We start from the raw sequence: 16,681 nt of genomic DNA, 5'->3' as shown, positions 1-16,681 counted from the left end.
TGAAATCACTTGACAAGTGCAGTTTTCTTTCCTCTTTTGACTTATTTCATATTGAAATAGGAAGTTGGGGTGGGACATGTCAAAAGGCAAATAGGGTTTAGTTACGTCACAGGCGTGAACCATGATTTGCTACTTGCTATTGCTCAGTGTTCATTTTTACACAGTTTTTTTTTTTTAAGTGATCGTTTTTGTCTTTTACATTTCATAATTCACAATTTCTTTTCGTAATTTAGTCCATTTTACTCTGACTACAGTCTACAAAAATAACATATTTTAGTTGACAGTAATGTGTAAAATGACAAAAGTGTGTGTCAAACTGAAACAGTGTTATATTGCATTGTTAATATCTTGCAGTATATTTGTTTTCTCATCATATTATTGTCAACAGTGCTTTAAAAAATCTTTTAATTATCATCATGATGTGTATTTGTTATCATTGATGAAATAAAAAAAATCTTTGACGAACATTGTCGTCAGTAATTTCGTAGACGAGATTAACACTGCTAATGCTATTCAGTGTCAGGTAGTATTAGGAGGAGGAACATTTTCATTTTAGAGAGCATTTGACTGGACAAGAATGTATAGAGTGCAAGATGAGTCATAAATATTTTCGGCCCATTTTCCCAGAAAAGGAAGACTGTAAATACATTTTTAATAAATAAACAAAGTAAATAAGCTAAAAGATAATCTTGTCAAATTGAAGACTACACTTGTTTATAGCCTCAAATGAAATAAATTAGCCACAAAATTGGGTCTTTAATATTTGAGTCATTCATCATAATGTGAATAGCTCACCTTCAATACTTCATCAAATTCCCTTCAGCATGTGTTTAAACTGGAGCAAGAGGAGTATATGAAGGAGCAGATCCCCTGGACACTTATAGATTTTTATGATAACCAGCCGTGCATTGACCTCATTGAAGCCAAGCTCGGTATCCTGGATCTTCTCGACGAGGAGTGTAAGGTAAGGATTGAGTAGAAGGAGAACAGTTGTTGAGAAGATGATAAAGAGAATTTGAAAGGCATGTTGTGTAAACAGCTCCCACTACAGAGCATCTCATTTAGTTTTAAACACCTCTTGAGAATGAATGAATTATTTATTTACTCCATCCAGTCTGGCGTTAAAGTTCTTTGAAGTTTTTGAGAATAAGCAGCTTCAAAAGCATGAATTTGCTATTTCTGTTACAGGTAACCCAAATAAAGGAGCTGGTATTTTCAGTCCTCTAGAGTTCAACATTTTTTGTCTCCCACAGGTGCCCAAAGGAACCGATCAGAACTGGGCCCAAAAGCTGTACAGCCAGCACACACGCAGCGAGCATTTTGAGAAGCCCAGAATGTCCAACCGCTCCTTTATTGTGGTCCACTTTGCAGATAGGGTGAGTTCAGCATAGTTTAAGCAGGTAAAGGCTGTAAGGCTCAGGATGTTCTGTTATGTCTACATAGCCGATGTGATATTAAAAGAGTGTTCCAGGTTCAATACATGTTGAGCGCAGTCGACAGCATTTGTGGAATAATGTTGATTACCACAAAGAAATTATTTCGACTCGTTTCTCCTTTTATTTAAAAAAAAGCAAAAATCGAGGTTACAGTGAGGCACTTACAATGGAAGTGAATAGGGACAATGAAAGTGAACGTGGCCAATTTTTCGTGGGTTTAAAAACATTTTAAGCTTATAATTTTATAAAAGCACTTGCATTAATTTTTTCTGTTAAAGCTTGTGTATTATTTGAGCAATAAATTAGTTTAAATCATAATTTTAACCTTCATTTTAGGGTTTTAGGGTTTGTTGACATTATATTGTCATGGTAATGAATTTGTAAAATTGGCAATAGTTTTATACAGAAAAGGGTTGTACGTGATTTTATCACACTAAAATCATGTTTACACGAATATCCTTTGTCTTGTGGCTAGAATTTTGAAACAGTGGGTTTTTGTACATCCACAAATTGGCCCCCATTCACTTCCATTATAAGAGCCTCACTGGAACCAAGATTTTTGCTTTTTTTGAAAGAAAAGGAGGAACAAGTCAAAATTAATTTTTTTGGTAATCAACATTATGCCACAAATTATTTCGATCGAGCTTAACTTGTACTGAACCCAGAACATTGCTTTAAGATATCAGCAACCCAAGGATGTTTATTAGACCAGTCAAGTCTTTTTAATTGCTTAAAACTCTTTTTACAATAGCAACTGTGACAAGTAATCTTTTTCTATATGGCAGGGTGTCTGCAGATCTTTAAAAGTATTAAAATGTCTTAAATTTAGGCTAGAAAAGTCTGAAATATCTTAAACAGCATAGAGAGAAACCTTAAATGTCAAACTTGGTAGTTGTCAATCTTCCAATTTTTTTTTTTTTTTTTATTCAATTCTTGATTGTGCAATACACTGGGCTGCATAAAAAAGTCTCATAAATGTACCATTTTGTGGTAAACGCAGCAATTCATATTCTGTACTACAGTGTAAAGATTTTTTTTTTTTTTTCATTTACTGTAAAGGTCTTAAAATGTCTTAATTTTAATTCCCTTAATCATACAGATACCATGATATGAAAAGTACTGTACAGAATCACATTCTTAGTCATTTATGGGTGAACACAGAGGAATTAGTGCTAGGGTTGCATTATATGACAAAACCTGTACAGTAAGGATTTTACAGGGAGTAAAATCGAGACTAGCAACTCCTAGGCTACACCCAACAAGGCTTTATGAGTTATTGCTTTACTGCAGAAGCAAGTATTCTCATTATAATTCAAAAGGCCTACCGTATACCAAAAACACAAACAGTCTAAAGTTGTAATTGCAAATGATTCACAATTAGATCAGAAATGATACTTGCATAACATGACTTCAGTACTTTTGTGGAAATGAGGTCATTGCGTGCTTGTGTCAGAAAGCTATGTTACACAGTTTGTCCTGAGGAAATTTCTAACAGAGTTTTTTAGGAAAAGAATAATAATTTTGTTTATTCATATATGGGCTCCCCAGTGAACGCGCAAAACAATTGACAGACAGAAAGCTCCTTAAAGTCTTCTGATTGGAATTTAATAAAAAAATGCTTACAGCACATTTAATTTTAATTGCTGTATTTAAATTGTATCTCTATTTAACATGTATATTAGCATTATATTGGCCTTTGGGCACCCTGCTCTCTACTAATCGGGACTGGCCATATCGATTGACCACAGCAAAAACAACCATGTGGTAACGTGATTTTCAGTGTGGTGTTGATATTTAAGTTTCACTCCTGTGATGTGATGTCATCCCTTGCAGGTTGAGTATCTTTGTGATGGCTTCCTGGAGAAGAACAGAGACACTGTCTATGAGGAGCAGATAAACATCCTCAAGGCCAGCCAGGTGAGCTCTTGTTACTTGTTAAGAAAGAATTAAACCACTGGCTACCACCCAGCTCGAATCCCAGGGTGTGCTGAGTGACTCCAGCCAGGCTTCCTAAGCAACCAAATTGGCCCGGTTGCTTGGGAGGGTAGAGTCACATGAGGTAACCTCCTCATGGTCGCTATAATGTGGTTCGTTCTTGGTGGGGCACGTGGTGAGTTGAGCGTGGATGCCGCAGTGGATGGCGTAAAGCCTCCACACGCGCTATGTCTCCGTGGCAACGCGCTCAACAAGCCAAGTGATAAGTTATAAGATGCGCGGGTTGGCGGTCTCAGACGCGGAGGCAGCTGGGATTCTTCCTCCGCCACCCGGATTGAGGCGAGTCACTACGCAACCACGAGGACTTAAAAGCACATTGGGAATTGGGCATTCCAAATTAGGGAGAAAAGGGGAAAAATCCAAAAAAAAAAAAAGGAAAGAAAGAAAGAATTAAACATTGTTTTAATTGGTAATTTTAGCATTTAAATGATGCATCAACAAACTATAACTATTAGCTCACCTCACACAAAGTTACACATCTTGTATTTGAATATCTTAATTTCAAGATCATTAATTTACCATTTTATTACTATATTAGTGAACAATGCTCAGGTAAGGTGGCATACACACCCGTACACTAATTTTTTAATCAATCCTCAAATAAACAAAACATTCACAGTAAATATACTGGGGAAAAATGTCACTGTTTTCCATCTTAATCTGACCGTATTGCCACAACACTCAAGTCTTACTCCTGTATGTTACACACCAATACAAAATGATAGGACCACCTGATTCCTATAAAGATTGTAAAAATTTGTAGATAGAAGTAGAAAACATTATCACAAAATGTATGTGCTGTAGAGTAGGGATGGGCACGAGTAGGAGTACTCTGAAGTGACAGCAATGATCGATCAAAAAAACGATGATCCATAATAAGCATGCCTGACGTGACTTTTCACAAAATTTGAAATTCAGAGACAACTCATACACATACATGTCAATGAGGGGTCTTATTTTACATTTTGAGATTGATTATGTCATGATTTTCAGCAATACCTTGCGGTCTGAATCATCACAGCAACAAGCTTCAAACACAGCGCACCATAACTTTCTGTCTGGGGTAGAGACAGTGCTCAACACTCTAGAGAAGCACACACACACACACCAGGAAAGTTCTTCCAAACAGCAAGATGGAGCGCAGCTTAATGGAACAGAATGTAGAGTCTTAAAAACTACTTTCAACTTTACACGGCGTATTAAAAAAAATGATGGTTATGGCATATCTGGTCAAGCCAACCGTGGTTTGCAAATATAAGCCAGCCATGATGAAAACAGTGGCGCGCACTGATAATTACAGCCAGTCTTCGCATAATGACAAAATATTGCATTACATTTTGATTATGCCTTTTTTTGTACTTTTTGTAATAGACTGCGTTATAACAGCATAAATAATGAATATCTGAGACACTTGAACAACAACGAGACGCAATGCAGCAGTTAAGACTTCTGTCTGGCCTATATGTACATAGACATACATACAAAATTACCAAAATGCCCATCCCTACTGTAGAGTGAGACACTCTTTAAACACGCATTTCAGTTTAGTCATGTTTTCCAAGAAGGTGTTTATGACAACAGACAAATCAGCTCAGTCATGTTTCTTCAGCCCCTGAGCTGTTCCACACCCAGCCAAGCCTCTGTTTATATCTGTGATTGAAATCACACTTCTGCTTATGTTTTGGTCTCTGACCTGTTTAACTCTTAAATACATGGGTGTTTCACCAAACATTATTACATACCTTGGGTCTTTAGCAACATGGCACATACACTTACTGAGCATTTTATTTGGAACACTATGGTCCTAATGGAGTGCCCGACGTGGTCTTCTGCTGTTGTAGTCCATCCGCCTCAAGTTTCTACATGCTGTGCATTCTGAGATGCTATTCTGCTCACTACAGTTGTACAGAGGGGTTATCTGAGTTACCATAGCCTTTCTGTCAGCTCCAACCAGTCCGGCCATCTACAAAATGCCAAGATAGTGTAATATTTTCAAGACAATAAGAAAATAATAGAAAATAATATATTCTGCTATATTTTGATGTTTTATTTCTTATATATCTGAGATGATACAACAAATAATAGAACTGGGTTCATAACTTCCACTCTGCAATTTTATGAGACACAACTGGCTGTCAAACATATATTGATTTACACATAACACATAAGATACACATAAATTACACATATGCAGGTTGAAGAACACTAAAGAGGTAGCGAGTACAACTCATATTTGAGTTACATATATATTCATATCACAACATTATGAGGTAAAGGGGGTGGAATGAGATCCGTGGTCACTTAAGACCTGAGCATTTAAGTGTTAAGTAGTTAATTGACTAAGTTTGTTTTTCAGACAAACAGAATCCTGAACTTGTCCACACCTAGCAGCCATTGTATCAGTCAAATAGCTCGACTAACAAACAGCCAAATTCATCTTAAATGCAGAGATTTAAAAGGATATCCATTGTCTGCGTCAACACTGAGCACTCTTAGTGTTTTGTGTGTAGGTGTCTTGGCAAAAGCATTTGTAGGAATCTGAGATAAGTTAATATACACACAGCAGCAAATCAACTGCTACAAGCTGAAGATATTCCCTGCAATAGAGATCTGAAATGCTGTCAGGTTTATAATTCAGAGACTGTCCCATATTATTTACTTTTGTATCTTTTCCCTAAAGACTGTTTTATAATGTTAGGTATGGTTTCTTACAAAAAACAGTTGTAATTTGGTTTTACATGATCATTTATCCCCCCTCTTAATCCTTGAGATTATCTGCAGATAATTTAATCAGATTTTAGGTTCAATCACAAATGTAAACTAAGGTGTCACTGCAAAGAACATTCAGTTTAAGCATCAGATAACAGTTGAGATGGAGTTTCCTCAGGCTTTATTTAGATATGTATGTATTCAGATATTTAAATAAGTATCCCTGTAGTATTCTTGTTCAGGATTTTAGGCATGTTCAGTGAGATGTTTTATTTACAAATGCAGAACAAAGTAACTGAATTCACTTCAGTCCTTTCTAATAATGAGACTGTGTCTAATATAAAGATGGTATGTTGGAAATTGATTCATCTGGTTTAAAAGTGCCCTTCTTATGTACGTTTTTATATAAAATTGGCGAAGATTGATCAATTTTGATCATGATACAACTCATCCATGCTGTGCGTATTTCAGTTGTGTTTTGTAGCTGGTCCAGTAGCTCTGTTTATCAGTATCGTCCCATCAGGCTTTCCAGCGATAGCGGTGTAATGGTGTAATCCGTATTCTGTCTTAGACTCCTGACACTTGGCAAGATGATGGTATTAGTAATGCATTGAAACACACGGTGTACCTGCCTTGCAGGGAGTGGATTTTTAATCTCTTCCAAAAGTGCTTTGATGTGCTACTGGAGTTGCATTAAAATGAAAATTACAAACTGGGGATCTTATGTAAGATGTAATACGTCTGTGATGCCACTAAAAATTCACTGTGGTTCTTAAAGCAGGCAGCAGTAACAGTGCTGAAGGACATCTAATGATATTCTTTTGTTTATAAAATAATAGTCTACTCTTTTGTTGATTTTTGTTTCCTAATGGGCACTTGTTATGTTAGTCAAGCTTTCTTGCACAAAAAACAGTCCTTATTTATGATTACGTAACCATTTTCCACCCTCTCTCTGACCCGTAAAATTATGTTTTCCTACTGTACCTTAATGTACGTACAGTACAGTAAATTACCTCTTTTATGATTGTTGAGCTTTCTCGATACAGTATGTTGTCTGTAACATTATTATATTCATTATTTTATCTAACACTGTATTCCCTACCAATTTGTTTCTTTCTTTTATTTCTTTCTTGTTTCTGCATGAACATGAGTGGCACTGCCCAATGTTTTGGACCATGTGTACTAACCGCTAGGCCTTGACTGAGATAAATCATAACACTTTTAACTCCAGCTCTATTTTTTGTTCAGTTCCAGTTGGTGGCGGATCTCTTCCAGGATGGTAAAGAAGTTGCCAAGCCCTCCAAGGTCAATGTCCGGGCTGCCAAGCCCATGCCAAAAGGCCACAACCGTGAGCACAGAAAAACTGTGGGCACCCAGGTGAGGCTTAGCACAGTGCCCGAACCACCAAGCCCAGATTTAAACATCCATATTTGTTGATAGTGGATCAGCTGAATTCCTATTTATTTTAAAGAAAATATTATATGAGCTCGTTGATACCACCATGTTTGTGGTTTCTCTCTTTCATAGTTCAGGAACTCTCTACATCTTCTGATGGAAACACTGAACGCGACCACACCTCATTATGTGCGCTGCATTAAACCCAATGATGTAAAGGAAGCTTTTGTGTAAGTTTTGTGTGTTTGTCTGTATTGTTGCTTGAAGCTGGAATTGTTCGTCTATTACTACTTATCTAACATTTCTTGGCCAGAAATAGAGCGGTACTGTATGGCAAATTCATTTAAAGCTCCTTGAGAGCATTAGAGTCATGCTGGTTTATTAGACATTTTATTTACTGTGAGAAGTTCATGTCAAACTGACCTTAGTTGCACCATAAGTTTCCTCCTACATACAACATCAAAGCTCCTCTGAGAATTAGCAGATCAGGTTATGTAAGATAAAATGAGACCTAGATTTACTAGAGCAAAATCAGTAGATAGACGCTGATGGACTGATGGACACTACCCTCTGCCAAATGCTTAATATAATAAAACTTTTTCTAATTATTTGTCAATGAGGTGTTTTGAACAACTGTAAACTTTGTACATGACATACCGTTCACTAGCTGGGTTTACATCAAAATTTGTTGCATTTTTTTAAGTGCATTTCTAAAAATGAAACTAAAGAAAATATGAAACATTGCACGTTTCCATCCACTACGTCATGCGCATTATCTTGAGGGAGCCATCTTGTCATGATGGAGCAGCTGAATGACCTCCTTGCTTTGGGGTGAGTTTTATTAGCAGGATTGGAACAATTGTACCTCGTTTTATTAAATGCCGCCCAGAGACGCTGCAGAACAAGTGTAATATCTTATATAATGATGGCTGAAATGTCATCGCATTCCTGGGAGCGTCCGCGCTTAAAACTGTTCTGGCGGATAGTAAGGACCCACTTTAAAGACCAGCTGTGGCATAAACACTTCTGAATGTCAAGAGCTATGTTCGAAGAAGGTCTGTGCTTTTGTGAGGCCAGTCACATCAAGCCATCGCACATTCATAACACTTGCAGGAATGGTCAAAACACGTCATCATATTAAGAATATAAAGTTCCAATCACCTTAATGTTCGCATTTTAATTAAAGCAAAACTCTACCAAATCCACCTCCTCCTAGTGTTTAAAGTTGTAAGCGAATTTTGAGAGTTTATTTGCATATCAAGCTTCTCCATTCAGGATTTCTTATGTGCAATTTCAAAATGCACATAAAAATTGTTGAATGGAAACCCAGCTACTGTTCCTAATACTGAAATATAAGCAAATGTTTCTTACAAAATAAGATGCCAATGCATCTTATGCAGTTAACCATTGCATTTAGCAGATTTTCAACTTATTTAATAGGGTTCCCACGGTCATGAAAAATCTAGAATCATCAGGGAATTTTAAAATTGTGGTTTCCCAGCCTTGAAAAGTCACAGAAAATAACAAAATCCAATAAAATCATGGAAAAATAATACAATTTTACAAAAAGACTCATTTGTTAATGTACAAGGAATCATGAATTACAATGAAACTATTTTTTACAGCATTTATTAATCTTGGTTAATGTTAAATAAATTTACAATTGTTCATTGTTAGTTCATGTTAGTTCATAAGGAATTAATGTTAACAAACAACTTGTTAACATATGTTAATGTTAACATACGCTCACTGAGCACTTTATTAGGAATACTGTGGTCCTAATAAAGTGCCAGATGTGGTCAAAATCACTGAGATTACATTTTTCTCCATTCTGATGGTTGATGTGAACATTAACTGAAGCTTCTGACCTGTATCTGCATGAGTTTATGCATTGCACTGCTGCCACACCATTGGCTGATTAGATAATCGAATGAATATGTAGGTGTACAGGTGTTCCTAATGAAGTGCTCAGTGAATGTACATCAATAATACAACATAATAAAACAAAATAATACTTTTTTTATATAAAATATATTGCAGTATTTGTTGAAATTATCATTAACCAAGATTAATAAGTGCTGTAAAATGTATTCTGAAGGTGTGAGGAACCCTGTATACTAACTAAAATGTCTATTTGTTAATTGTTTTTCTGGAAAATGTATAATTCCGGAAAAAGGTCAGAATCTTGTTTGGTTCTGTTTTTGTCCTCTCTGCAAATTCCTGAGGACAAGGGCCCCTTCAGGGATGCTTAATTGAGAGGGTTTTGTCAGTCACATGCTCTTAAGGTTGTGAATAGGCAGTCACAGAGCTCTGAGTCAAACAGTCTCCGGTCCCCCTGTGGACTGCAGCCTCCCAATGCCTCTCTCACGGGAGATGTGCTCTATGCTTAAGAGAAAGATACGGTAGGTCTAGATAATACTCCAAATCTGATCTTATTTTCCTCCAGTGGTTCGAGATCCTAACTTTTTGTACCCAGCAATATTGTGGAAATCTCTGGATCACATTTTCTTTGTGTAGTATTATATGTAATTTTGCTTCTATAGGGAGTTATTCACTCTTGACCATCTTTCTTTCTCTAGATTTGATTCTAGAAGAGCTGTTCAGCAACTACGAGCATGTGGAGTTCTGGAGACCATCCGTATCAGTGCCGCCGGATATCCATCCAGGTAATGGGTCTATAGATTCCTCTAAAGGGCTCTTCAGACCCCCTAATATTAGAGGTGGCTCTGATTAGGCTTTGGGTCTGTGAAACTGAAATGCTGTCTTTCCCATTGTCATGTCAATCTATGTGCCCATTTTTTTCTGTCGGACATGTACGAAAATCAACAATCAGATCTTTTATGTTGATAATACATTCCTTCCCACGATTGTAATTCCTGTGTTAATACATTTATGCTGCCTCTGTGTTGCATTATAAAAGTCTGTGTAAATACCTAACGCTTCGGATATGGCTTCTCCGCTTTCTTTGCAGTGTAAAGACTGGTAAAAATGATTAAAGAACACATTTATGCATTTACATGAATGACACTAAATTTATGATTAAGCTTAATAAGCTGACAATGTGTAATGTAATGTAAATGTCTTAAACTGTGGTCAAGGAAAGGTCATAAAGAGTTTAAGCAAAACCTGATCGATATACACCTAGATTTTTGTGCATTACCATGATTTTGCTTAGCATGTAAACACTTTTATCAGTGTTCTGTCACCTTATATAATGTAAAGTTTTATTTTGTTGTCAGGTTTTTATACAGAGCTTATTTTTGATGGTTACCAGTTTTTTTGTTGTACATGGAAACACATGAATTTATGGAGTTTAATAGTTATGGAAATCTGTAAAGCCAAAAATAAGTTTAAAATAAATGTATGTGATCTGGGTTTTTAAAAATGATTTTTGTTGTAAATTCTTACATTCTCACATCTACTGACTATCCTCAGATGGACGTATCCAGATTTCTACAGCAGATATCGGGTGCTCATGACAAAGAAGGACTTGACCAATGGGGATAAGAAGCAGGTCTGTAAGAACCTGCTGGAAACCTTGATCAAGGTAAGAGCTTTGTCATTTCTTGCTAGAGTTTAAAATGAAAGTTTTATGCATGATACTCAGCCAAATCCTCCAGTAATTCTGTCCTGATCATTTCTTGTTGCAAACTACAGAGAGCTCCACTGAGTAAATTAGATAAGCAAAGTAAATTGCTGAGAACATTCTGTATTAGAAGATGAAAACCATATTTCTTAAATTCATCTTGCACATTAGTTGCATCAGCCGCAATGACGTCATTTTGTGCCCATGAACCCTTGCAAAAAAGGGGTAGCGTCAAGCATAAACCAGGCTCCAGGCATTAGTCAGGGGCAAGGACAGAAATGATCATGGCCATGATGATTCATCATGAAATGCCACCAAAAGTAACAAAAATGCCTCAAAATTCAAAAAGTGGGTGCAAAAAATGCTTCCTGTAATGAATTCTTTACAGACATGTTTGATGTCTTGTAACATCTTATATATTATTAATATTCTAGGCCTAGAATATTGTTGCATAAATTATTCAGATTGAAAATGTACATTATTTAATTGATTAAATTGGAAGTATTTGGGATAAAGGATGATACACGACACATTTTTATATGATTAGAAAAAATAAACCCTCATAAACATCAAAAATACAGCTTAAAATCAGTTAATTTCTGAAGCTAGTCAGGGGACGACATTTGTCTCCTCAAGGATGGAAAATATTTATCACTGATTATTCAAGGTTATATACAGTATCATTACTAAAGCTGTTTAAGCGTGACTGTCTTTTACGTAATTTCTCCTTCAGGATCCAGATAAGTTCCAGTTTGGAAAGACTAAGATTTTCTTCAGGGCAGGTCAGGTGGCCTATCTGGAAAAGCTCAGAGCAGATAAGTTCCGCTACGCCTGCATTAAGATCCAGAAGACGGTGCGAGGATGGCTACAGAGAAATCGCTACCGTAAGATCCGCAAGTCTGCCATCACACTACAGAGATATGGCCGGGGTTATCTGGCACGCAGGTAAGGAAGAGTTTGGGTGAATATCAGGAAAAATAGTTCAGGTCACAATATATTTTGCATAAAGAAAATGAAGCCTATTTTAGGACCATTAAGATTTTTTGCATTGTGACATCAGTTATGACAAATAAGCACATTTTCCCCTCCAGTTCTCATTACTGAAATGCATCCAGACATTTGAGTTGAGAATTTTTTTGTAATTCTCATTATTCTCAGTGATGATTAGAGAATAGGTTCATATTGAGATCTTATAAAATGACTGTAATAGTATTAGTAATTTTTATGAGAACTCAGTGTGAACCTATTGACAATCACTTTTTTTAAGCATGAATTGAAAGCAGTACAACTAATACTACCATGATGTATAAATACATAATTTAAATAATAATTATATTAATTCTGTATAACATTCTATTCTATTTAATTCATGAACATCTATTTAATTTACATGGTCCTTAAAATAGACTTAATTTTCTGAAAGCAAAGTGTAATTTCTTATATCTCTCTTTTGACTTTGGGGTGTAATACGACTGAGGTTTTGTGCGATTTACCCTAACTGTAGTAGACAGCTCTTAGTTTGTACTAGTGTACTGCTTATGAACTTAACCTCACTCACTTTACTTAAAACAGTATATTTCTTTCTCATTCTTTCACACTCTTTTAGGTATGCCGAGATGCTTCGTCTCACCCGAGCAGCACTTATATGTCAGAAACAGTACCGGATGGTACGAGTTCGGCGGGAGTATCTAAGAATCCGTCGGGCTGTGATCACCATTCAAGCTTTTACCCGTGGCATGTTTATACGCAGGATATATCAAGAGGTACTGCACTCCACTGTCTCTCACTCCTTGCTCTCTTTCTGGCTTGTACTGCTTTCCCTTAATTGAGAAAATTGTATTGAATTCTGAATGCGATGTCACCAGAAGTCACAGCAAAAACAGACTCTCTTAGCACATACAAACTTATTCAATATCTTTTACACAAGGTTTTCACTTTATATCTAAAAATGGTGGGGACAGTGGCATCTGAACAAGTTTTAAAGGGGAGGGGTAAACGTGCTTGTTGTGATGTCACAATGTGGTAAAGGCTTAGCTCATGAATATTAATTAGATTATGCTCATATTTTTTATGTTTTGATAAACATATAGTGTATGTGAGGTGCTGATTTGGAAATTAGGTCTGTAGTGGAGTGTTTGTCTATTTCTAAGTAAAAACTAAAATGTTAATAATTTATAATTAGATAATCAATTAATAATTAGATCGTAAATTATAATTAGAAAAAAATGATTTAAACCGTTTAATAGCACATTGAATGCTATTTTTCATATAAAAGCTCTCATTGTGATTTGATGGAGCAATGTGTTGTGAAAGATTTTATGTGATAACTTTATCCTTAAAAAATTATCCATGAAAAACAGGCTTAAATTATGCTTATGCATAAGGGTCAGTTTCTAAAATAAATCCAAAATTGTAAGCTTCTGTTTGTCTCTATTCAGTTCATGCTCCATCACAAAGCCATGATCATACAGAAGACTGTCCGTGGCTGGCTCGTGAGGAAGAAGTACCTCCACTCTCGAAATGCCGCCATCGTCATTCAGTGTTTCTACCGCCGCGTGCGTGCCAAGCGCCAACTTAAACAGCTTAAGATAGAGGCCCGTTCAGCCGAACACTTTAAAAACCTCAACGTCGGAATGGAGAACAAAATTGTGCAGCTCCAGAAGAAAATGGATGTTAAGGTACGGGAAGATAATATAATTTATTAAATGTCATCAGAACTGATTGACATGCATACATTTACTTATTTACATATTGCTGAGTATGTATTTCCTTCTGTTTACAGTCAAAGGAGTATAAAACTCAGAATGAGCAGCTGGTTGTTGCTAATACTGCTCTGGGCTCTGAAGTCAATAAACTCCAGAAGGAACTGGAGACCCTTCGCAGTCGGCAAACCGCTGGCTCCTCACTGCAGGACGAGCTTGAGAGGCTGAGGGCTGAGCTCCAGGAAGCCCACACCCAGAGGAAGCAGATAGAGGAGGAGTTCAACAACGAAAAACAGGGGCTCGAACAGGTGATAAAAGATTAACTTGAACTAGTAGTTGATGCTTGGAATAATTTTTTAGTTTTGTTGAAAAAAAAAATTATATTTCAGTATTATAATTTAAATGAATAATAATGGCCAGATTTGACAAAAACAGAATAATAATGTCATAATATAATACATTATATTATAATTTTATATATATATATATATATATATATATATATATATATATATATATATATATATATATACACACACATATTGTATATTATGCTTGTATATAATATATTTTTATTATTATTTATTTTTAAAGATAATCTGAACAGGCTACCTTACAGTTACCTTACAGGGTCTTTAGTGTCCACAGTGTTTGGACTGAAAGGGTGGTGGAACTCTTTTCTTTTATTCTGTAGAGGGTGGAGGAGCTGGAGAAAGAGAACATGCTCTTGAAGAAGGAAAAAGAAGAGATGAACTGCAAAATCCAGACCTCCACTCAGGGTGAGTTTCATGGCCACACACACACAGCATCTGTGAAGGCATGAGTATAAAGAGCTGAGGGATGTGTGGGTTGCCCGGAGGGCTGGGCTGGTTTTGTTTGACGCACAAGAGGGTCTGTGTGCAGAAGTTGGGCAAATGAGACAGAAACTGCATTGGATTTCAACGGAGCAATGTGACTCTGCCTCTGTACCTGCGCAACTCAAAGCTGACCATTGTTTCAAGCTGCTTCACATGCAGAAATGTTATTTGAAACCCGAGGTTTGATCTAAATACGCTTTTTTATTTTTTAAATGTCGCTTTAACGTGTTTTGTACTGATTTTCTTAGTTCCTTTCTCTTTTCAAGGCTGTTAAAGTTGATCAAAGTGGTTTATATAGCTGCAAAGAAGTAAATGGCTCTAGGCAGCATCTGCTCTGAATGTACTGCTTGTTTTGATGACTTTGAATAGTTTGTTTTGTTACACTGTCTTTGGGAGGAAGCATTTTTATCTCAGAGCTTTTAACCTCTGGTTTGTCTTATCGTGACTCTTTGTCCCATGTAAGGTTAAAGGTGACTCAAAATGCTCTTTCGAGGAGAAAAGTGTTGTGAAATTCAATAGGACAATATAGGACAGTCAAAGCTTGGGTCACAATCAAACTTTTATGTGGCTTTTGATAGATTGATTGAAATTCAAGATAACCATGATAGAGTTGATAGTCTTATCTTATACAATGCCCTTTCACTATGTCATGTCTAAAACAGTTATTATAATAGATATAATAGATCAATTAGAAATTGGTATTTTATATGTATATTATATATATATATATATATATATATATATATATATATATATATATATATATATATATATATATATATATATAATTTTAATTTTATTTTTCTTTCAAAAAGGAGAGATTTGGAAATAGATAAACCAGACCTTCTTTATATAGTATGTCCAATATGGAGCTTCATGCAATCACAAATTTTTACTTGTGTCTTATCTCAATAAATTCAGATGAAAGGTCAAAGGAAACATAATCACAGGTTTATTATACCACTTATCTCCTTATATGGAAATTGACTGTTTAATGGATGGCGGTTACATCAGCGAACCCCTATCAGGCCATACATCTGAAGGTTCTCTTTGAATCTTTTCCAAGTGCCAAGTTGTAATTAGAGTCTCTAATACATGCAGTAAGTCCAGGGATATCTGATGCTTGCTGAAAATAAGAAGTAAATGGGAATTTGTACTAAAAATAATGTATTGATGTCATTCCTAAGGAAAAAATGGTGCTGATCTGTTTTTTTAAATGGCCCCTGAATATAGAACTTACATTTTTAAAGCCAAAGGGTGTAATGTCTGCACCATTAGCATCACTAAATGGAATTGCAAAAAAAAAAAAAGAAATAGTTTTTAGGTTTCCCAAACCATCTGTAATTGGAAAAATATGTTTATTATGCCTTAAATGCATATATTCTCAGTTTATGAAAGTTGATACAGGCAAATAAGAGCAAAAAGGTGTGGTGTGTCATCTGGCTTTGTTATACTTAAGTGTGTGAATGCGTGTATTGTGTCTCTCAGGTCAGGGAGGCGATGTGTCTCAGAAGGAAAGCCGTCTGCAGTCTGAGCTGGATGAGGAGAGACTACGCTATCAGAACCTGCTGAAAGAATGCTCCAGACTGGAGCAGAGATATGATAACCTGCAGGAGGAGATGAAGGTAATGTTGACCAACAGGTTGCAAACAGAAGTGAGATAAGGGCATCAACTAACAACAAGTTTGATAATCAGTCTAACAGTTATTTCCTCTTTTTATGCTCTCCTTCAAACAATGTGCAAAATTAAGTCTATATAATGTATTGTATGCAAAAAGTGGTCTAAAATATAGTTACAGCCCACTCCAGTCTAGGGGTTGGAGAAGTGTAGCAAGGATTTGGAGTTCCCTTCTCCTGTCCCAGAATTCAGTGATCACAGACCATTTTAATAACTCATACAGTATGTTTGTATTAACAAAGCTTGAAGGAAGTACAAAAAGACTCAGGAGGGGATAAGACCAAAATATCAAACAAAAAGTTACAATACCTGGGAACTTAACA

At 36.0% G+C, this 16,681-nt stretch overlaps 1 protein-coding gene across 2 annotated transcripts in view; it reads left to right on the top strand.

Annotated features, from left to right (window-relative positions):
* Positions 1 to 16,681, top strand: part of myo5b (myosin VB) — a 93,239-nt gene that overhangs the window by 60,191 nt on the left and 16,367 nt on the right. For both annotated transcript variants that reach the window (XM_051677598.1, XM_051677600.1), the window contains exons 12-24: positions 824 to 964; positions 1,254 to 1,376; positions 3,270 to 3,353; positions 7,389 to 7,517; positions 7,668 to 7,765; positions 10,115 to 10,201; positions 10,971 to 11,082; positions 11,855 to 12,066; positions 12,728 to 12,884; positions 13,560 to 13,799; positions 13,904 to 14,131; positions 14,518 to 14,602; positions 16,169 to 16,305. In XM_051677598.1, coding sequence (XP_051533558.1) covers positions 824 to 964; positions 1,254 to 1,376; positions 3,270 to 3,353; positions 7,389 to 7,517; positions 7,668 to 7,765; positions 10,115 to 10,201; positions 10,971 to 11,082; positions 11,855 to 12,066; positions 12,728 to 12,884; positions 13,560 to 13,799; positions 13,904 to 14,131; positions 14,518 to 14,602; positions 16,169 to 16,305 — 1,833 coding nt within the window. The remainder of the gene's footprint in view (positions 1 to 823; positions 965 to 1,253; positions 1,377 to 3,269; positions 3,354 to 7,388; positions 7,518 to 7,667; positions 7,766 to 10,114; positions 10,202 to 10,970; positions 11,083 to 11,854; positions 12,067 to 12,727; positions 12,885 to 13,559; positions 13,800 to 13,903; positions 14,132 to 14,517; positions 14,603 to 16,168; positions 16,306 to 16,681) is intronic.

The sequence above is a fragment of the Myxocyprinus asiaticus genome, chromosome 38 (assembly GCF_019703515.2).
Source record: "Myxocyprinus asiaticus isolate MX2 ecotype Aquarium Trade chromosome 38, UBuf_Myxa_2, whole genome shotgun sequence".
Lineage (NCBI taxonomy): Eukaryota > Metazoa > Chordata > Actinopteri > Cypriniformes > Catostomidae > Myxocyprinus > Myxocyprinus asiaticus.
The sequence above is the reverse complement of the archived record's forward strand: the minus strand, read 5'-3'. Positions and strand labels throughout refer to the sequence as shown.